The sequence below is a fragment of the Daktulosphaira vitifoliae genome, unplaced genomic scaffold (genome assembly GCF_025091365.1).
Source record: "Daktulosphaira vitifoliae isolate Bord-2020 unplaced genomic scaffold, ASM2509136v1 Scaffold_1, whole genome shotgun sequence".
Taxonomy (NCBI): Eukaryota; Metazoa; Arthropoda; class Insecta; order Hemiptera; family Phylloxeridae; genus Daktulosphaira; species Daktulosphaira vitifoliae.
The window spans coordinates 7,662,181-7,684,821 of NW_026099572.1; the positions used below are offsets into that span (position 1 = coordinate 7,662,181).

Here is a 22,641-nt window from a genome sequence, read left to right on the forward strand (position 1 = left end):
AGATATAAAATCATTAAAATTAATTAAATTCTGAATATTTCCATTGTAGAATCTTTTTAAACGCCAAAAGTTAATTAGAAACGATTACTATGATTTTTATTTATGTGATCTATTACGATAAAAATGTAAAAAAATCTAACTTTTCTGATAAATTTACTATAAATAGTAATTATAAAATTCCCTGATTGCGTATTAATCATCATTAATACGCAATATATCATTATAGAGGAACATTAATAATTTCTCTTATATCTACTTGTCTTTATTGAAAAACAAACGAAAAATATCTGAAGAAAATAGAATTTTTCAAAACAGTTGGGAAGAAGAATATTTTGTTGTACCAAATAAAAAGGGTTTAGCTACTTGTTTAATCTGTCGAGAAAGTATTATGTTTAAAAATATAATATTATTCGTCACTATAATACAAAACACGAATCATTTAATAGTACTTTAATCCCGGATCTCTGATAAGACATGAAAAATTAACTTTTTTCAAGAAGTCATTGCAACAACAACAAAGTGTTATGTCAGTGGCGGTATCAAAAGATGCAGCTGTCACAACTGTATCATACGAAATTCGTTACATACTCGGTAAGCATTTTGTCGTAATATGCTCAATGCTTTGCATTACGCATCTTAAAATTATTAATGAAAAATGTATAATCTGTATTTTAAATAACTTGTAAATAAACAAATAATTTATCTGTCATAACAAATACGATGTTCAACACAATTTCTTATTATTTATATATATATATATATGTCTAATTATCAATTGATAAATATGCTATCTCAATATAATAATCATGTAATGTATAATTAAATACAATATAATAAAAAGATCACTAAAAGCGCTGACAACAATAACCCTGAATTGGGGGTACTATCATTTTACTATAAAAAGCACTGAAATCCTTTCAGACTAGAGAGAGTCAGGGAAAGACTCCAGAGAGACGAAAAAAAAANGAGAGTCAGGGAAAGACTCCAGAGAGACGAAAAAAAAAAGAAGTGACAGCGACCAAGAGAGTTCGTTTTCTCCGGATTGAAATAAGAATAAAAAAAAGTAACAATTATCAGTCACAGCCCCGTGTTGTTGTCGGCTGACTTTTATGCGTTTTATTTATATATGAAAAGAACTTGTTTTAATTATTTATCTTTTGACGAAGTGTGAATTAAATACTTTTAATCATATATAAACATATCGAGATAATTATCAAATCATTTTACAAGCAATTTGAAAGAATAAAAGAAGTAAGTAATTTTATGTTATCTCAATTATTTGGAGTAAATAAGTTTGAGTAAAGGATGACAAAGCAATAGATCATTTATTAAATTAATATCTTAAAGTGTCAATTTTGACTGGTTGGTTAAAGAAATTATACATAATCACGTTATATGGTATTCGTGAACTGGCTCTGCCGTTTCGTTGCCTTAAAGTTGTTTTAAAAAACCTAGCGTGATTTCTACTGTATAAATTAGGCTCTGGTATTCATGGACTGGCTCTGCCATCTCCTTGCCTCTTAGTTAGGACATTAGAAACTAACCAGACAAAAGTTTATTATACCTCTATAAGAGGAACTTAACATATATTTTTATATCTACTTGACTTTGTCGTTCTAAACCCTCGAACCATGCGACCCCGATGGAACCACAACATCAGGTTCACATTTTATACAAAAACCCAAGTCCCCATCTTATAATTTACTTTTATTTTTATTTTATTAATTTTTGTTATTTGAATTATAACAATTTAAAACCATTTACTGACGCTGAAATAGTGAAAAAATGTTTTATAAATGCTTCCTCCTTACTATTTGATAGATTTAGCAATAAAAATCAAAGAATATCGGAAATTAAAAAAATGCAGCTTTCTGATTCTACTTGCATTAGGTGCATAGAAAATATTGCTAAACATATTTATAACCGTATTATTGAAGACTTAAAAAAATTTTAAATTGTNCGTATTATTGAAGACTTAAAAAATTCTAAATTTATTAGTTTAGCTTTTGATTCTAGCACTGATATTTCAGCCACATCACAATGTTCTATTTTTGTTAGGTATTGTACTGAACAAAATTCTATTAATGAAGATTTTTTGAAATTCATTCCAATGAAATATCAAACAAGAGGCATCGGTTATCTCGATGTTATTAGTAATTTTCTTGACAACAATGATATTGATATTAAAAAATTGGTTTCTGTGTGCACCAACGGATGTCCATCGATGACCGGATGTGTAAAGGGGTTTATTTCTTTATTGAAAAAAAAATATAATTTAACAAACACATTGTCTTTCCATTGTATTATTCACCAAGAAAACTTGGCAGCACGCATCTCTATTCAAGAAGTAGATTTAGTAATGAAAAACGTAGTAAAAATTGTGAATTATATTCGAGCAAATGAATTAAATCACAGAAAATTTAAAAGTCTTTTAGAAGAAATGAACAGTAATTACAGTGATGTTCTTTTACATACTTCGGTGCGTTGGCTTAGTAGAGGTAAAGTACTGGAAAGGTTTTTTGTTAACGATTAGAAATTACTACATTTTTGCAAAAAAAACAAATTTGATGAAATTAAAAATAATAATTGGTGGTGCCTTTTAGTTTATATGTGTGATATCACAGAAAAACTTAATGAACTCAACCGCGGTTTACAGGGTGACAATAAAATTATTTCGCAGATGGAAAATAAAGTTTTTGCTCTTGAAGAGAAACTGGAAATTTATCAAAAGGAAATAGAAAACAAAATACTACATAATTTCCCTACCCTTTCCAAATTTATACATGATGATATTATCATTTCTCAACCAAACAATATAATAATTTTAATTCATTTAGCTGCCTTATCCAATGAATTTAAAAAAATATTTCAGGACTTAAGAAGTGTGAAAAGTTGCTTTTTACTTGTAGAAAATCCTTGGCACTTAGAAGTTAGTAGTTTAACACAATTTGCTGCATTAATTGTATCTGATATTTCAAAATTATTTGATGAATTTATTGAATTGAAAAATGATATAAATTTGGAAATTACTTTCAAAGAAAAAAGAGAAAAAAAACAATACATAGAATTTTGGAATTTAGTGCCAGGAAAATACAAAACCATACAAAAATGTGCTCACTTTTTGTTAACAATGTTCACATCAACATATTTATGTGAAACTTCATATTCTAAAATGAAATATGCAAAGAATATGTACAGAAATCGGCTTACTGATTCACATCTTGACGACTTGTTAAGAGTAGCATGCAACAGAAAACCAGATATATCCAAAATAATAAAGAATATATCTCAATATCAAAATTCACACTAGTTTAAAATGATTATTTAATGTTTTATAATAAATTTTTAAATGTTCTATACATAATATATAAATGTATTTTTAGTTTTTTTTTTTTAATCTCCTTTCCGTTCACTTTAACTTGCGGCCCGCGTATTATTTTAAAATATTTTAAGTGGCCCAAATAAAAAAAAGGTTGAGTATGACTGGTCTAGTCTCAAGGCCATAGACGACGGAATATGCGATAACACGTAGCGCTTGGAGAGTTAAAAACATACATACATACATATATACATACAGGTGAAACTAATATAAGCGTGTTTAAAATGGTATATTTTTTTTATAAATCTGATCCTTTATCTGCCCACAGGGGGAGATTCAAAAAGACAACTTTTTTACAAAAAATTTATTTATTTAACTTAAATTTTGAATGTTTACCGGAAAGTCGGACACTTTTATATATATATTTTTATATATATATTAAATTAAAGCTAATGTAATATACTTTGTTATTAAGTAAATTTTCCGGTTGAATTAGTTGAGTAATATTACTTGATTTATAAGCTATTTTTTTTTTGAGATATGAAAACCCATAACGTGATGGCGTCAAACGAACCTCATATTTGAATACATTGACTCCTCCAAAAATATAAAGTAAACATGGTCTGTTGCTAACACTTTTCTTTCGATTTTTTTTTGTGTTATCGTTAAGAAAAGGGGTATTGATAGGTTATAAAATGACCATAAATGTTTGAAAATTATTTGAAAATTAATTAAATTAAATTTGAGAATTGAGATCGTCTAGTTATATAATATTTTTTTCGTTACAGTTTGATAAATTAACAACAGATCTCTCATTAGTACTAATCACGGAGATCAACACTCTAGTTTCACCTGTATAAGTAAAGTAAATTGTTAAAAAGTTCTTGCATACAAGGTGATCAATACTTATAATGTAAAATTAGAAACTAGGTTAACATTTGAAGCTAATTTAGGTGTCATTTACTTTTCTGAAACTTAATAGTTCGAAATTATTTTTTTTATAAATTAATAGTTAAAGAAGAGTAGCTAAGATTCCAGTCATTCAAAAAATAATCAGTTTCTGGTTATTGAATTTGATACATCATAAATAAATTTTTATAAATGTGAAAGGTTACAAATATAAAAAAAAATGGAATTAATTGGCCGCAATAAAAAATGTGTAACTTTCATGGCGCATTGAAAAATGAACAAGAAAAGAGTCGCCAACCTACTGGGCGAGACAATGTATTGTCGGACCACAGTAGAATTTTAAAGAGAAATTAAATTTTGTATATTAAAACAGTTAAAAAAAAAATAAAATTAATAAAGATTAAAGTTGATGTGCGTTGAGTCGTTGATAGTAGATGTATACCAAAACCTCGTGACAGTTGTCACATAACCATAATAATGAGGGATGACCTTATACAAGGCCGTTGCCCGTACCTTATAAACTAAGGGGAGTTGATTTTTAAAAGGAAAAAAAATAAAAAAATACACGAGTCCATTGAAGATGGAACACGCAAAGAAAATAAGATGATAGTTAAGTGAAATTAAGGGGACTTTATTAAAAAAAAAACAAAAAAATTAAGTTAATACGAGGCAAAAAACCGAACGGTCAAAAAACCTCGTCTACAAGCTCGGTAGGTATACGCCCCAAGTAGGCGACTGGTTTTAGGCAGTTAGACTTAGCTTGCAAGACGTTGGGACACACCGGAATAAAATGCACTACGTCACCACATTGTACCAATAATACATACATATATCTATGCGTCACCCAATATCATGTCATATAAATCCAATACAAAAAAATCACAAAAAATATAGATATAACATGACAATTGGCCTTGTAACACGCCTGCCATGTTGAATGACCTACATAATAAAAAAAAGAAGGGCACCTAAAAAAGAATGTAATAAAAAAAAATTCACCACACGTGCTTATGGCACGGCGCACTAATAATAAAAAAACAAATTCCGGCTCAAAACATTAAAACAAAACTTATACGTTACCAGCCGCCCCTAAGGGCTAAGATACTGGAGGCAGATTTAACCGACGCCAATAAAAAAAATTACATTATACAAATTATAGTAACGAATACTCACGAAAAAAATATATATTGTAGTAATATACTGGTGGGGCGGCGTGGCCTCCCGCCACACCTCAAGTAAGCTGTACCGAGTAGTCTGATTTTAGCTCTCTGATTGGTCTGTGATGTAATAACAGTAGTCTGTGATTTCTGTGTTTTTCTGTAATTGTAATTGTGGCTGTGAGCGTAATGTGGTTCTATAATGATTTTGTAATAATAATTAAAGTGCTAAATTAAATCTGTGATAATCTGTGATCTTTACTTATTTTATTTTGTATTAGACCATCCTACAAATTCAGAAGTGGGATTCGCGTGTAAAACTGGTAAATTGACGAGACTTATATGAAAATATTTTTTTTCTCTTAAATCTCTATTAATTGAGTGATTGAATTCAAATTAAGTAATTGAATAATTAATTTACAATTGTGCGAAGTGCGGCCGATGAGGTTACGTAACGGTACGGTTTTTCCGCTGGACACATCAAACGTCAACATGGATGAAACCGGTTCCGATAATCGGCCACCATCACTAGTTCGATCTAATTGTCCAACGTACGGTGAAAGTGATGCAACTGTCGCACACTCGAATAATTATAACGGTACCACGCCTGCATCGAATTTACCGCCTCGATCTGATAACACGAGTGCGTTTGATTATCAACAAGTTTTATCACCACATCCAGCCAACTCCAATATTGATATAAACAACACATTGCTTACTCTTTTGGAACAAAACCGATTATTAATTAATCATTTGCTAGAACGAGATGCTTCATCAGCGAATGGATCAGTTTCTACTGCTTCTTCGAATAGCGCAAGTTCAGATTCATATTATGTCATGCCAAATTTTCATAACACACTGCCTGTTTTTTTGGGACAAGAAAATAAAATTGAAGCAGCTGATTGGCTTCAATCAATAAAAACCGTTTCCAAACTTCATCGATGGCCAGACACGTTCAAGTTAGAAACGGCGTTTTCTAAAATTGACGGTCCGGCTAAACATTGGATTCAAGGGAGGAACTTCAATTCATGGGACGAATTTGAGCAAAAATTTAAAGCAACTTTTATTGGTCCAGAATTATCTATGATTGAACGGATGAAACGAATGACAATTCGCGTTCAAAGTAAGAATGAATCACTTGTTGAATATTTTCACGATAAATGTAGATTATGTAGAGCTTTAAAATTACCGTTCAATGAAGCGCGATTACAAATAATTGAAGGCCTGTATTCAGAAGATATGTGTCACTACTTATTGGCACGCAACCACATTAATGAAGATGAACTATTGTCGGACATAATGACATACAACAGTGTAATCACCTCTAGAGCTGCTCGCTTTGTACCAAAATATCAACAGAATTCCAAGTCAGTTAAAGTAAACAAGCCTCAAAGTCAAATCAGATGTTATCGGTGTAATCAGTCAGGACATTATTCATCATCTTGTGAAAATCCAGCTAGCTCAGGTTCCTGTTTTCGATGTGGCTCACAGGAACATCGTATTCGTGATTGTCCAAAACCTGCCCATGAGAAACATGTCTTTAAAACCAACAACCTGACAAAACAAAATGATGATCAACCAAGCAGATCAGCCATGGTTCTTCAAACAACGCCTGATATGGTAACTCCTCCGTTTGTATTTAAATTAGATTTTAAGTTTTCTGATAATGAAATGTATGTGATTAATTGTATTATCGATACTGGTAGTCCAATAAGTTTGATTAGAGAAAGTGTTGTTCCCGATTACTTGTATTCTGGTAAAAACCAGACAACCAGTAATATAGTTGGAATTAATGGTTCCAAACTTATTATATTAGATAATATTTTTATAAATGTAAGTCAAACCAATACAACTTCAGAACCAATTCAAACTAAATTCAGTGTAGTGCCAAATGATACCGTTCAATGTGATTGTCTGTTGGGTAGGAACTTTTTATCCCATCCCAGAGTGAAATTTAATATGGAAAATGGTAATTTTGAAATTGATATAATAAGATCAGATTTTATACCTTTCAATGAAATTCTAAATCTTAATTTTACTCAGGAGTTTGTCAAAGAGGAAATAGAGTTAGATATAGGAGACTCAATATCAAATAAAATTAAAACCGATGTGCATAATATATTTTTAGAAAACTATACTAATTTTAATTGTGATGCGTCAAGCAATGGTAATGAAATTATCTCTCCTGAAGTTAAGATTGAATTGAAAGACAATAAAACATTTTTTTTTAAACCTCGTAGATTATCTTATTTTGAGAGACAGAAATTAGATAAAATTATCAATGAGTTGTTAGAGAAAAAATACATAAGACCTAGTAATTCAGAATATTGTAGCCCTATAGTTTTGGTTAAAAAAAAGAACGATGAATTGAGACTTTGTGTTGACTACAGAGTATTAAATAAAAACATGGTAAAAAATAGGTATCCTTTACCGCTAATTGATGACCACCTTGATAGGTTGAGGAATAAAGTTTTTTTTACATGTCTAGATCTCAAAGATGGTTTCCATCATATTAGTATTAGTGAAGATAGTAGGAAATTTACCTCTTTTATTTCTCCACTTGGTCAATATGAATATTGTAGGCTGCCATTTGGTATTTGTAATGGGCCAGCTTGGTTCCAAAAATACCTTAATGATGTTTTTAAAGAATTTATTGACAATGAACAAATTATGATTTATTTTGATGATATTATTATTGCTACAGAATCTGTTGAACAAAATTTAGAAATCCTTAAGGGTGTATTGAAACATATGAAAAAACATAAACTTCAAATTAGGATAGATAAAAGTAAATTTTTAAAAACTGAAATAATTTATTTAGGTTATAATATTAGTTCTAAAGGTATTTGTCCAAACCCTAAAAATGTGTCTGTTATCAAAAATTATCCTATACCGAAAAATGTTAAGTCTCTGCAAAGTTTTATTGGTCTGGCATCATACTTTAGAAAATTCATTCCCGACTTTGCGGTATTAGCCAAACCCCTTTATGATTTATTGAGAAAAAATTGTCCTTATGAATTTGGCCAGGATAAGTTGGAGTCTTTTGAACTTATTAAAACTAAATTAAGTGAATACCCCACGCTGTGTGTGTACGATCCTAATGCACACACTGAGCTTCATTGTGATGCATCTAGCTTAGGTTATGGATCGATACTATTACAAAAGCAAAAAGATAATAAACTCCACCCTATATTTTATTACAGTCAGAGGACAACAGAGGTAGAATCTAGGTACCATAGTTTCGAATTAGAAATGTTATCTATAGTAAACTCAATTAAAAGATTTCATGTATACTTGCAGGGGATTAATTTTAAAATTATTACAGACTGTAATAGCATAAATCTTGCTCTTCAGAAAAAAGATATTAATCCTAGGATATCTAGATGGGTACTTTTCTTACAAAACTATCAGTATGAATTAGAACATAGGCCCGGGCTTCGCATGAAACATGTCGATGCGCTTAGTAGGAATTTATTAGTAGAACATATTAGTTCTTGAAGAATGTACATTATACCAAACGTTAGCTATCAAGCAGAGCACAGATGATGAAATAAAAAAAATAGCCAACCTTCTTGAAAATTCCGAAAGTTCATTTTTTGAACTGAGAAATGGCTTAGTGTATAGGAAACATGAACAAAAATTATTATTTTATGTACCGTCTGTAATGGAAAGTAGAGTCATCCATACTTGTCATGATGAAATGGGTCATGTAGGCGTTAACAAAACAGTAGAACTTATTAAACGTTGTTACTGGTTTCCAGGATTAGTGACAAAGGTCAAAGAGTACGTGGAAAACTGTTTAAAATGTATTGTGTTTTCTCCCAAAAGTGGCAAAATCGAAGGATTGTTAAAACTAGTTGATAAGGGTGATAAACCTTTTCACACATTACATATTGATCATTATGGACCTCTCGGTGCCACTAAAGGTAATTTTAAGTATATATTTGTTGTCATTGATGCGTTTTCTAAATTTTTACATTTGTATCCTGTAAGATCCACTAAAACTAACGAAGTTTGTAGTAAATTATCAGAATATTTTAATTATTATAGTAAGCCTCTGAGAATCATTGCTGATAGGGGGTCATGCTTTAGATCTGATATTTTTAAAAACTTCTGTAATTCTAATGATATCAAACTAATTTTAATAGCTTCAGGCTCACCCCAAGCCAATGGTCAGGTTGAAAGATACAATAGGACCATTAAAACAATGATATCAAAACACTTAAATTATAATGCAAACTGGAATGATACCCTACCGCACATACAATTTTGTATTAACAATACAGTCAATAGGTCAATAAAAAACACTCCGAGTACATTATTATTTGGTGTTAATCAAACTGGTAAAATAAATGATTACCTAAGAATAGTTCTAGAATCCGAGTACACTTCTGATAGAAATTTTGATACTATAAGACAAAGTGCACAAAAGGCCAATAAAAATGTACAAAATTACAACAAAAAATACTTTGACAAATCACATAGTATTGGTAGGAAATACTCTGAGGGGGAGTACATCATGATTTCAAATTTTGACACAACTCCTGGGATTAATAAAAAACACATCCCTAAATTCAAAGGACCCTACCAAATTAAAAAAGTCTTACCCAACGACAGATATCTAATAACAGACATCCCTGGTTTTCAGGTCACCCAAATGCCACTAAAATCTGTATATGACTTAAGGAACATCAAACCTTGGGTAAAATTGTAATGTCTTTTATTTTATTATTTTATGTTACTATGTTATTGTACGATTGAAAATCAAATGAATGTAAATATAGATGTAATGTATAAGTTTTATGATAGTAATATTATTGATATATATTTGTATCTGGATTTGAATTTTTTTTTTTCTTTTGGTTGTTCATACATAATTATTGCAAATTATTTTAATTTTAATGTTGTAATTCATTATTATCATTCATATTATTATATTTATTTTTTTTATGTTCACTGAGGAGTGGGGTCCACTCCTTAGTCAGAATGGCCGAACTGTAGTAATATACTGGTGGGGCGGCGTGGCCTCCCGCCACACCTCAAGTAAGCTGTACCGAGTAGTCTGATTTTAGCTCTCTGATTGGTCTGTGATGTAATAACAGTAGTCTGTGATTTCTGTGTTTTTCTGTAATTGTAATTGTGGCTGTGAACGTAATGTGGTTCTATAATGATTTTCTAATAATAATTAAAGTGCTAAATTAANATTTTCTAATAATAATTAAAGTGCTAAATTAAATCTGTGATCTTTACTTATTCTATTTTGTATTAGACCATCCTACAATATAAAATTAAAATGTTGCAGCGCACACAACAACAAAAAACTCACGCTACGGACGAAAATTAGCGAACCAATTCCGACGATGGCTAATTTCCGACAAAACGTCCGGCAGTCCGTTGGCGACAACACGGCTAGCCTTTAGAGTAGGGGTCAAAAAAAACTAAATACCCAGTGCCGGAAATGATTAAGAACAATTTAAATCATAAGGCGACAATGTATGCGGTGAACAGTGCAAATGACGTTCAAAATAGGAAAGGAGATGAGTAAATGTACACACAAATGCCGTCCATGAACCGGTCCGAAGTAGTACACAGCTGACTATCTCGCGCACAAACTGATGAACACCGTCACAGTACGCATTCGGCTCAACACAAATATATATATAGAAATAGACAAAAAAATAAGTAGATACTTTTTGTCACGTTACAAAGGTTTTCAAATTTTTAACTCTAGAAAATTTTAAGGAAACTAAAGTTTTTAATTTAAGATGTCAACACGTGCGATTTTGAATGGCCATTTATTGAAATATTTTTAATATTACAGTTTTAAATTTATTTTTAATTTTAATTAATATTAAACACAAGTGATACATTTTTATTATATGATACATATTTTCACTAAACATTACATCAAACATACATTAATGTAAATCAATATAAATATTTATGAAAAAATAAATATGAAAAAAATTATTTTAATGGAGTGTTACTATATTTTTATAAACTAAGAATTGATGTTACTTTGTTATTTTTTTTTCCCATTTTTGTGTATTCTGATTATAAGTCAAAACAAAAGATTTATATCCTTTATAATCATCGCCAAATCCTGCTATCATTTCTAAAACGAAATAAAATAGTAATATTATTATCAATACACGAGTAGTTAGAATTCTCAAAAATAAATAATGCCAACAAAAATTATAGAAGTTATCCGGATAAATCGGCGAGCATAATTCCCATTGGAAATCTTTAAATGCTAGAACAGTAATTTCAATATATTTAACCGCAAAATATTTCAAGTACCCTATTAAAAAAAAATTGTATTCCTAAATTAATTTTTTTCTCTTAAAATGCTAAATTCGGCAAGTTANCTAAATTAATTTTTTTCTCTTAAAATGCTAAATTCGGCAAGTTATCCTAACCAAATTGTAAGTTGACATTTTATAATAGTAAGCTGACAAATATATAAAAAAACGTATTTTTTTTTTAAATTTTTGTCAAAAAGTAAAGTATAAGTAATAAAATATGTTAAGTAAAAAATATACTTGATTAGTTTGTAGGAACAGTTTATTATTTAAGAAAATTGAATTATCACAACATAAAAATAAATTTATTTCAATTGATATAACACTACCCTTAACATATTAAATAAACTTAAAAATTAAAACATAAAAATAAAGCAATAATGTTAAAATTTTAGGAATAATTCATAACATGCAACATTTATTATTGCAATATTGTAAAATATGTAATAAAAATAATTAGCAGTGTTATTTTTTTAATGACAGCCACACAAGTTTTTTTTTAAATAATAATTATGTTAGGAAAATTATTTTTAGTTTTTTTGTGTTAAATTAATAAGTATCCATACGCCATGCTAAATTTTTATTCGTTAGTCAGATATTAATCACAACTCATTAATAAGTTATTAAGTTTCGTCAACTTATTCAGGTCATTCCTACATGGTAAAAAAAATTAAGTGTCGTATATTTCTCGATTTATCCAGTTGTTCATTATTTTATAGAATCATCTTTTATAATTATTAGTGTTGTGAACTTTATTTATTAAGTAGCAAAGTACATATTTGACTAGTTAACAAAACAGGAAATATTATAATTAAGAAAATGACTGGTCGATAACAACTTTTGGGCCAGTAGGGCGAAAGTTATTAACATTTTTATTCCTAAGCAGGAGGAGAATTGCGGCCGAGGAATATCTAATTATAAACTTTTACGGATTTTGTTGTGTCTGGCAACACTGCTTGCACTACCGCGCACAGTAGTGATTTGATTGCGCTACCCACCGGGACGAGTAAAGGTTTACTGAGCGTTTTATTATATTTATTTTCGTCAACATTGTTAGCCCTTGCTATGTGGTCTATGGTTCATCTTAGGCCATAGTCGTTTCTATTGACTAATCACCATTGTGATTCGCTGGGTTTTATTGATTCCACGCCCATGTGCATATCGTGTATACAATTCGCCACACTACATTGGTCGATTAAATAGCAGACAAGATCCGTCCATTAATATCGATACTGTAATTCATTCTGCCATTCTGTGAATCGCCAGCCATCAAAGTCGATAGATAGATATAAATAAATGAATTGGTGATTGTTCCTATATAATTATATTGTTTTTTCATATGTTGTGCCTTGTATCATTTAGTGATCTCCGCCATTACCGATTATATAATAATTTTTATTTGTTTATATTTTAATACATATGCCTTACTATTTTATTTTCTGCTAGTGTAAGTACTATTTTCAATTTATTATACAGACCGCCTTTATTTTACAAAAAACCGCGCACATAATTGCACCTAACCCGAAGTATAAACCGGGCGGTCGATTATACATTATATTTATAAATGGTAATATCTTCCAAAATACAAGTCAGACCAGTCAATTTTCTAGATAGATCATTTTTTTTTTTTCATAAATTATCTAAATATAAAGTTGCTATTTAATTAAATAAAGTTGACACGCTCATAAGTTATAAGGGATGGATTAAAAAAGTAATTAATAACTGATAAATCAAGAAATATATGAAACTAAAAATACCAAAAATTGATTTCTTAATATAATTATTAATTTAAGAGAAATCATGTGGCTATTGTTAACTAGTAAGAATCACCGTCCATTATAATGTACTCCTGACTTTCCAACTTACCCAGGTCATCCCTACATGCTTAAATACATACGCATGGTTAATCCAGTATACAGACTTTAATTAATATATAATAACAATGGTTCATATTTGTAATATTCTTAAGGAAAAATTATTAAGTATTTAGTAATACGATATTCAAATATTATCATCAAAAAAACGGATTAGTATGTTTGAAAACGTTTACATTAGTCAAATAGTGTTAAATGTTATAATATATACACCACTCATTATTCGATAATCTATATATCATTTTCCATTAGTCATCAAATTAAATATATATTATACATGTCAATCTATTAAACTATTCTGAGAAAAATGTATTGTAAATGTATATATATATAAAAATCTAATGTAAGGAATTCTTTAGTTGTGATAAATCATATATTTTAAGTAAAATAATATGTGATAACTAACACAATCGAGTAATTAAGAGATAATAGTAATAGGCCATGACACTTCATGCACATATAGATAAATTAAATTTAATATAAAAGTGCACAAAAACTGTCACCTGGTCTCACTTGTTGTTCACTTTATGATCTTTCAACAATTGCAAAAAGGGCCTTTACATACATTATAAACTCAAAAAAAAGTCAAAGTATACATATTATAAACCTTGCTTCCAACATCACGAAAGTAAACTTATATTTCTCAGAAGATTTATAAGGTTTAGAGTTAAGTATAATGAGTACATAAATTAAATAGAGAATCAGAAAAATTAAGTGATCACTAAAATATAGTATTGTTTAAATAAATAAAATCGATAACGTTTGTACGAAGTTAACCAGTCTCATCCAATTTTTGAGTGAGTTACCTGTGTGGACAATAGAATTAAAGACTCTTTTGCAATGATAGAGAAACAACTTGTGGTTTCTATACAACTCGAGGAATTTATTGACACGACTTAGCACAAGCTGAGATAACTACTAGTACGTGTAGCGTTATTGGTAGTGTGATAATTAATCACAATAATTTCTATGTCAAATTATTATTATATTAATAAATTATCAAACATCACTTTGTTTTTCTATATTTTACATCTTCTCATAAGACCCTTGTACTCATACCCTCAGAGAAAATTTTATTATATCATGTAATTCAATAAATACAAATTAACTCAATTATTCTTATGTTCATATAATACAACCATACATCTTTTTGATTCACTATATAAAAATAAAAATTAATGTAATAATAAATACTTCTTGTCCTTTTTTCTAATAAAAACATCATAAAAATGCCTTTTTAAATTAATTTTAATTATAAATTATTTTTTAAAATTAAAAATATATTTAAAATATTATTGATCAATTTTTATTATATATAAATTATTAATTTTCAGGAAAAAAATTATTTAACACAATAATCAAACGGCTTAAAATAAACATAAATTGGAATTGTTAAAAAATTGTATAAATATTTTTATTAATTTAAAAAATGTTATAATGATTACCTTTGTAATTACATTGATTTTGATCATTTGTATACTTTGTGATTATGTTGTTAATGCGATTTCTAAACAATGGACTTTTGAAAAAAATTCTACCTGCTTCTTCTTTAGAAATACTCTCATTCGAATTTTTTAAGGCGGACTCAATATAATTTTTGTCTTCTTCTGAATTAGACAATTTTAGAAAATCTGTCATAATTGCATAACCTAAGGAAATGCCAACAATTTCTGTTTTATAAAGAAATAGTATTTCGCTTCTGAACAAATAATTAGAAAAAAAATAAAAATCCAATATTTAAATCATCCGTTTAAAATAGGACTTATTTCCAATTTTCTCATACAAAACTTTATATTATGTTGAATAAAAATAAACAATTTTTTCATTGCCTATTATTATGATATGAAAATTTTTTATAGAAAAATAAAAATTTTATTTTTAGAATTTATTTAAATACATTAAATTATATTGAATCAAAAGATGTTAGAGTATTTCTAACAATAAAGTATAAACTTTAATAAGTTATACGCTGCATAACTCAATATTACTACACATCGGGTGGGAATAAGAAAAACAATTGCAGTATTTAAAACTAAAAGGTTTTACATTAAGTTTTTACAAAAGTGACATCGTTGGTTATTATTTAAAATTATTTACTTACTTTATTTACTTTAATTAACTTTTGTATTCAAAAATTATTTAATAATCAATAATAATTTAAAAAAAAATTTACAGTGTAATTATAATTATACTGTATATTTTAATACATTTTAAATAAAGTTATGATAATTACTTTTGTATTTAAATTGATTTTCATTTTTTGTATATTTTGTGAATATCTTATTAATGTCTTCTTTAAGTAACATACAAAGCAATACGTTATTTAAAAAAATGTCATATGCTTCTTCTTTTTTGACAGTGCCGTTTTTATTTATATCATTAATTTGGAAAAATTCATTGAAGTCTTGTTCGCTTAACATGAAACTTTCAAATATTATTTTAAATTCTGATGATAATTTATCGTCTAAAAAAGTAAACATTTCTGTTAAATAGAGCATAAACTAACACTATTTCGCTTTTTAAAAAATCTACGAATAATTATACTAAAAACTCAATATCTAACTTTTTGGTCATCCTGTTGATATAAGACTTATTTTCAATTTTTTACTAATTTTAAATTAATTCACGAAGGAAAAATTTTTTTTATAGATTATTTGTACATTTTTAAAATTTATAACATTAAAGTGTGACAACCTTAATTAGATATTGATTATTAACCAATTAAAACTTTTATTGCTCATTCTTCATTGAAATGAAATATAATAATTCTAATTCCTTTTAATTTTCAAATAACTACTTCAAAACTACACTAAAAAGTCATTTTATCACTCATAACCATACTATGTTAAATAACAATAAATGCATTTTTTGACTGTATACAATTATAGAAAAACATTACTCATGGTAAACTAAAAATGTTCTATTTTTTAGAATTCATTAAAATATCTGATAAATATATTAAATTATTCGACTCAAAAAATGAAAACTAAAAAGTTCTGTTAAGTTTTTTCAAAAGTGGATATGTTTGATTATTATTTAAAATTATTTAGCCTTTTATAATTTTCTGTAAAAATGAATTAATTTAAGTAATTATTTAATGAAATATAGAGAATCACAAGTTTCTATACATATAGAAATAAATATAAAGATTAGTTGTTTTCTAAATAGAACTTTTGATTTTAAAAATGAATTAAGAACCAGAAAATTCTATATGCATACGTGTTGACAATTGAACTGTGAAATTAAAATTACTGTTATCAAATATTAATCAGCAACTTTAATTAATACTATTTTATTATAACTTTTAATCCATACAATTATAATAACATTGTATAGTCTAGCGTTTATATAAATTTATAAAATACAATTTTTATTCAAAATTGATATACATATAATAAATATACCAAGTGCTTCTAATATTCTAGTAAGTCGTAAAATACTTTTATTCATATAATTAGTATAACTAGTTGAACAGATCTAAATGAAAATTCTTATAACTTTTGATTACATTATCATTTAGATGTAATTTTTAAAAAAATAATTTATACATTCTTATACCATATTAATAAAATTTAATCATTTTTCGAAAATGTTTAATGGGTCGATAACAATTAAGGATGAGTAGNAATTTTTCGAAAATGTTTAATGGGTCGATAACAATTAAGGATGAGTAGTTATTGAGCTACTTGTATTTTAATACATTTAGTAAGTATATAGTGCGGGTGGAAATAGCTCATTCAAGTATATATTTAAAATTCATATTACAACACATATCCACTGTGTGTATTAAAATGCTTGTAACTCAAAAAGTGTTTGCCTTAAAATTTTAATGAAAAAATTAGCTGTTCTTAAATATTGTAAAAATCTAAATATAAAAAAATGTTTTCATTTTTTTATAATTATTAAAAACAAATAATAAATAGTATGATTTAAACGTAGTCTATGTATAATTATTAAAGAAATTACAGCAAAATATCAATTATATTGAAATTGATTAGTGTTGTCATATTTCTATATCGTATAAACACAAGTTAAAAATAATCTCAATTACCTGAAATACTATTAAAATCTTCTATTTCTTCTGACAAATTAAACAATTGTTTAAATACAATATCTTTTTTTCTTTCGAGTATAATTTCACCGTTTTCAACAGAAATATTGAAACATTTATCCATAAAATATTGTATGACGAAAATTGTTATGGGTAAATTTTCCTAATAATAATGGATGCTAAATTATTTTCTGGCTTATTAAAATAATTAAATTAAAATAAAATAATAACTAATATCAAATAATAAATTATAAAACGAATTTAAGATAATATCTTAAGTAATTATAACATTGATGCGCAGCCGACAAAACATTGGTTTTACCATGATGTGCGCAATTTTTTATATCTGTCAATAAAAATTCTAGGCTCATATTGACCCATTTTGCTATATGCAAGTCGAAAGAACTCGATTTTAATCTAGTTGAAGTTACCAATGCGTAAAATATGAAAAATTCCCCTTAATTTAAATAACTTTTTTAAAATATATAAAATCTACACAACCGTCAAAATGGTGTTTCCCCATTTATTTTCTGCATTTAAAAACAACTAAAAGTGTTTTTAAAAAATAATGATCAAAATGAATCTATTTTTGTAAATTTAATGAAAAGCCCACAGAAAAAAAAATTTCAGTTAAAATAAATTTAATAAATTTTTTTTTTAATAATTTGAGTTAACACTACACAATTGGTTTAGAAAAAGTTTACTCTTTTGAATATATATTAGTTATATGTGAAAAATAATTGTTATTATTAAATGAATTTAGTTTATATACAACTTTACCACCGTATACCAAGAGAAGATCCATCAATAGCGTACACAAGAGGGGGGTTTTGGGGATTGAAAACCCCCNCCACCGTATACCAAGAGAAGATCCATCAATAGCGTACACAAGAGGGGGGTTTTGGGGATTGAAAACCCCCCAAAATTTATAAGCTAAGTGACAATTTTGAACCATAAACAATAAGTAATAACAATACAAATAATCATATCATACTATAAATATTTCCACAATAAAGTAATCGAAAACAGGAATTTTTGTAAGCGATCACAATATGGGCAGTGTCACATCTAATTTTCTTTAAATTAAATAAAAAAAACAAATTTTATTTCTGTGTACGCCACTGATATCAATATGTACTTTTTCAAAAAACATTTTTTTTTGAATGAAATAATAATCTATAAAATTTTAGATTTTTCAGACAATTACCATGTAGTTTTATAAAATAAATTTAGGTTTGGAGACTGTACAATAGGGTGGAACGAAATATTGAAAATGTTGATAATTGAATTCTAATAGAAAAAAAAAGTTGCAGTTTAGTCTCCTGATTATGGGAGATAAAAAAAAAAAAAAATTTTTTTATATCTTCAGGTGCCGCAAGAGGGTTGAAAATTTGACTGTGAGGGTAANCGTATACCCCGCCGCAATTATACGTGCAGTCAGTCATCTTCGTGACACCTATCACATCGGTTGCATCGTCCGCGAATTCAACTCAATCGCCACCGCAAATTCGGTCATCTTTGTTATTTTGTCGACGGTTTCTTATATAGTATCATTTTTCCTGTGTTACGATTCTTATTTTTCTTATTAAACGGCTTGACGCCACTTAGAAAACCAGTTAGCTTTATTTATTTTGGTTCATCACCTACTTTATCGCATCAACTGGCTCCCCGGCGGGGAATCNGTTCATCACCTACTTTATCGCATCAACTGGCTCCCCGGCGGGGAATCGAACCCCGGTCTCCCGCATGACAGGCGGGGATACTTACCACTATACTACCGAGGACGAGATTAAGAGAACGAGACTCTTAATCTCGGGGTCGTGGGTTCGAGCCCCACGTTGGGCGCCAGATAACACGGCCGCCGGGGATTGACGGCTGGTTATAGAAAGTGTACCGGAAATCATGTGAAAAAAAGAGGCACGGTACGGGAATAGAACCCGCGACCTAAGGCGTCGTATAGACAAACCTTACCACTAGGCCACCGTGCACTTATGATTCAGATCCCGATACACTTTCATATAGGTTGATAACGTGATGTGCGGCTGAGGGAAACACGGTACCGTGTCAAATTAAATAAAAAAAACAAATTTAATTTCTGTGAACGCCACTGATATCATTATGTACTTTTACAAAAAAAATTTTTTTTTTAATGAAATAATTAATCTATAAAATTTTACATTTCTCAGACAATTACCATGTAGTTTTATAAAATTAATTTAGGTTTGGAGACTGTACAAACAAATGACAGCTTACAGTAATATTTTGTAAATAAAAGCGCGTCAATTATCTGTACGTTATTCTACTACTCGTTTAAATTTTATTTTATTTTACAACCCAACCAACAGTTATTCTTTTAGTTTTATAATACTTTATTTTATTAGCTATTCGAATATATACGTTCTCTTTTAATAAAATAAAGTTAACACCCTAAAACAGTCTAAGAGAATTCTTCACATTGTGCCCTTGAATTGTCCATTAAATCATTATTTCATTAATTTATGAGATGAAGAATTTTTTTAAGTAATGAAATGAAAAAAATTATTAATTTATATTCTTTTTTGCAAATAAATAAAAAATTATTTTTAAAAATGTTTTTCTTAATTTCGATTAATTCTATACATCACCTCATTTATTGGATTGAAAATTAACTTTATTAAATCATCATACTAAAAAAAAAAAAAAAATAAATACATTGTTAATTCTTAGGTAGTGAAATTTAAAAATGTATTCATACTGCTTTTCTTTACGAAATTACATTTAAAAAAAATTTAACTAACAATTTTTTTCTTAATATCTGTGGCACTTTACCTCATTTAATGGATTAAAAATATCTTCTATTAATTTATCATTCCGCAAAACAATTATTTTAGTTGTAAATATTATTGTTAAAAAATGTTATAGATATTAAAAACTAAATATTTTCATATCAAACTCACATTACTACATAAAAATTTATACTAAGATGGAGGTATATTTAAGTTTTTACTGATCTTTTTTTTACTAATGTTTTATGAACTTTTGTATAGTATACAAGATAAATAGTATCAGTATAAATTATACATACAATTTTATATACTTATTATATTTATAGCGACAATGCGACTTAAATTAAATTACGTTTCGACACAAGTTCACTCTTTTTTTCAAAAAATTAATTTAAATTGTTTAGCGACTACAACTAGAGATTTTGAAATTATCGAAAGGGAAATTGTTATTTCACGAATTCAATATTTTGCGGAAAATAATGAACTCAAAATAGGGAAATGTCGTTACGTGAGGGAGTTTGATATGAACCATATTTATATAGTGATTAACTGTTCCAAGTTTATTTTACTTATAAAATATAATATACTTGGAATATTATAATATCATCCGCTTATAAATTTATAAGTAGATTGCCAATAATTATTATGCATATAAAGAAGGCTACCACGCCACTAAATAATAGTAATAAATTTACAAAATGATAATAATAACTATAAAAACTTGTTTTCGCACATTGTTTCTGGAGGAGGACATTCCAGTTGAAAACGTAGGTATGGTAATTAAACACATAAAAGAAAGTAATATTCCAAAACAAAAATAGAAATTCATTTTTAATTATGATTACTTATAAGTGAGTTAAACGTGAAAAATAATATTTATTATCAAATGAACTTAATTTATATAGAACAATTCAGACTATTTAGAAAAATCTAAAATGCGTTAAAACAAATTAATCAATTGTCTTTTATACATATATTATGTGTCAATAAAAATTATTTTTATATTATTGCAAGTAAATTCATTCATTCTCGAATAAAATAAAATATATGATAAAACAATTGATTTTTTTAAAATAAATTAAAATAGTCATTTAAAATTTAAACAAGTGTACAATTTATAATTGTATTGTTTTTCTACGCCAAACTGTAAAAGATTTTGCAAAAAAAGTTATATGTTATGATAAGTGTAACAAAAAAAAAAAAGAGAATAATTAATAATTAAAATGAGTAAAATTTAAATATGCTCAATAATTAAATGTAATAACAGCGGCGGATCTCGGTTTGGACGAAGAAACGATCGCACCCCCTACTAAAATGAGTAAAATATAAAAAGTTTTGGTAATATATTATAATAAATATACGATTGACATTTGGTCAATATTATTTATACATTATGGCAGGTAAAATTTATTCATTGATACTTGAAAAAAATAAAATATAATATAAAAGTATTTTTTTTTTTAAATAAATATAAATACTAATTTAAAATTTAAGCAAATGTACAATTTATCATTGTAATGTTTATTTTATGGCAGGCAGAATAATTTGTTTGCACAATAACTAATACGTCAATTTCAGTGTAACGAAAAAATATTAAAACAATTAATAATTATATATTTATAAATGCAAAGTGATCGGTTTATCATAAACCACTAGATTACTCACAAAATAAATACAATACTAGAAAAACAATTGTCGAATTATTTTATTTATAATTTTTTTTTTCAATATTGTATTGACACGACTTACGTCGCAAAAATGTGGTCGACACTGGTTATGAGGGCCGTTTGTTAAATGAGCGACAACAGGTTATTTTAACAAAAAATAAAACAAACCGAAAAGATAAACACAATAATAAAAATCTTCGCATAATATCGCGGCATTTTCGCTGGCGTCGACGACGCGATGTCCGGCGTGATCCTCGGGCGACAAAAGGTTAGCAGCGTTGTAGGCGACAAAAGGTTAGCAGCGTTGTAGGCGACAAAAGGTTAGCAGCATTGATGGCGACGGTGCGTTGGTCCGGATCGGTTGGTCGACGTTGTCGCTCTCACAAAGGGAGGAAGACTCTCGCACCATTTGCGGCGGTTCGTCGTCGGCCGTGCGGCATTTGCTGGACTTTGCACCGTAGCGTATAACACGCGGTGTTGGTCAGTCAAATACTCATAAAATAGGGCTGATAAAGGTGGCACGAGTCGCGGGGCATCGTGTATAACGAAGCGACGCGGGCCGTGTCAGTATTCATTTCGAGAGTAATCGAGTGGTTT

General features: G+C 28.1%; 3 protein-coding genes and 1 non-coding gene across 6 annotated transcripts in view; 2 read left to right on the plus strand and 2 right to left on the minus strand.

Moving 5' to 3' along the window:
* LOC126894997 (uncharacterized) overlaps window positions 1-22,641 on the minus strand; it is a 104,383-nt gene that overhangs the window by 41,025 nt on the left and 40,717 nt on the right. The window contains exons 1-6 of one of the 3 annotated variants that reach the window (XM_050666444.1): window positions 21,111-21,324; window positions 20,237-20,278; window positions 17,613-17,775; window positions 15,795-16,025; window positions 15,007-15,210; window positions 11,169-11,500 (exon numbers count right to left, since the gene is read on the minus strand). The exons of 1 other annotated variant lie outside the window; for it this stretch is intronic. In XM_050666444.1, the coding sequence (XP_050522401.1) occupies window positions 11,400-11,500; window positions 15,007-15,210; window positions 15,795-16,025; window positions 17,613-17,775; window positions 20,237-20,278; window positions 21,111-21,206 (837 nt within the window). In that variant the 5' untranslated portion in view covers window positions 21,207-21,324 and the 3' untranslated portion in view covers window positions 11,169-11,399. Of the gene's footprint in view, window positions 1-11,168; window positions 11,501-15,006; window positions 15,211-15,794; window positions 16,026-17,612; window positions 17,776-20,236; window positions 20,279-21,110; window positions 21,325-22,641 lie in introns of those variants that run through there. One more of the 3 variants, XM_050666449.1, reaches the window with a different exon arrangement.
* LOC126895002 (SCAN domain-containing protein 3-like) lies at window positions 1,987-3,403 on the plus strand. The gene has a single exon (XM_050666455.1). The coding sequence runs from the start codon at window positions 2,609-2,611 to the stop codon at window positions 3,308-3,310; it is 702 nt and encodes a 233-aa protein (XP_050522412.1). The 5' UTR covers window positions 1,987-2,608; the 3' UTR covers window positions 3,311-3,403.
* Window positions 5,413-10,569, plus strand: LOC126894981 (uncharacterized). The gene is made up of 3 exons (XM_050666392.1): window positions 5,413-7,005; window positions 9,147-9,311; window positions 10,034-10,569. Exons 1-2 carry the CDS (start codon window positions 5,827-5,829, stop codon window positions 9,150-9,152), a joined length of 1,185 nt encoding a protein of 394 aa, XP_050522349.1. The 5' UTR covers window positions 5,413-5,826; the 3' UTR covers window positions 9,153-9,311; window positions 10,034-10,569.
* On the minus strand, window positions 19,325-19,396 carry Trnad-guc (transfer RNA aspartic acid (anticodon GUC)). The gene has a single exon. It is a non-coding gene; the product is annotated as a tRNA-Asp (tRNA).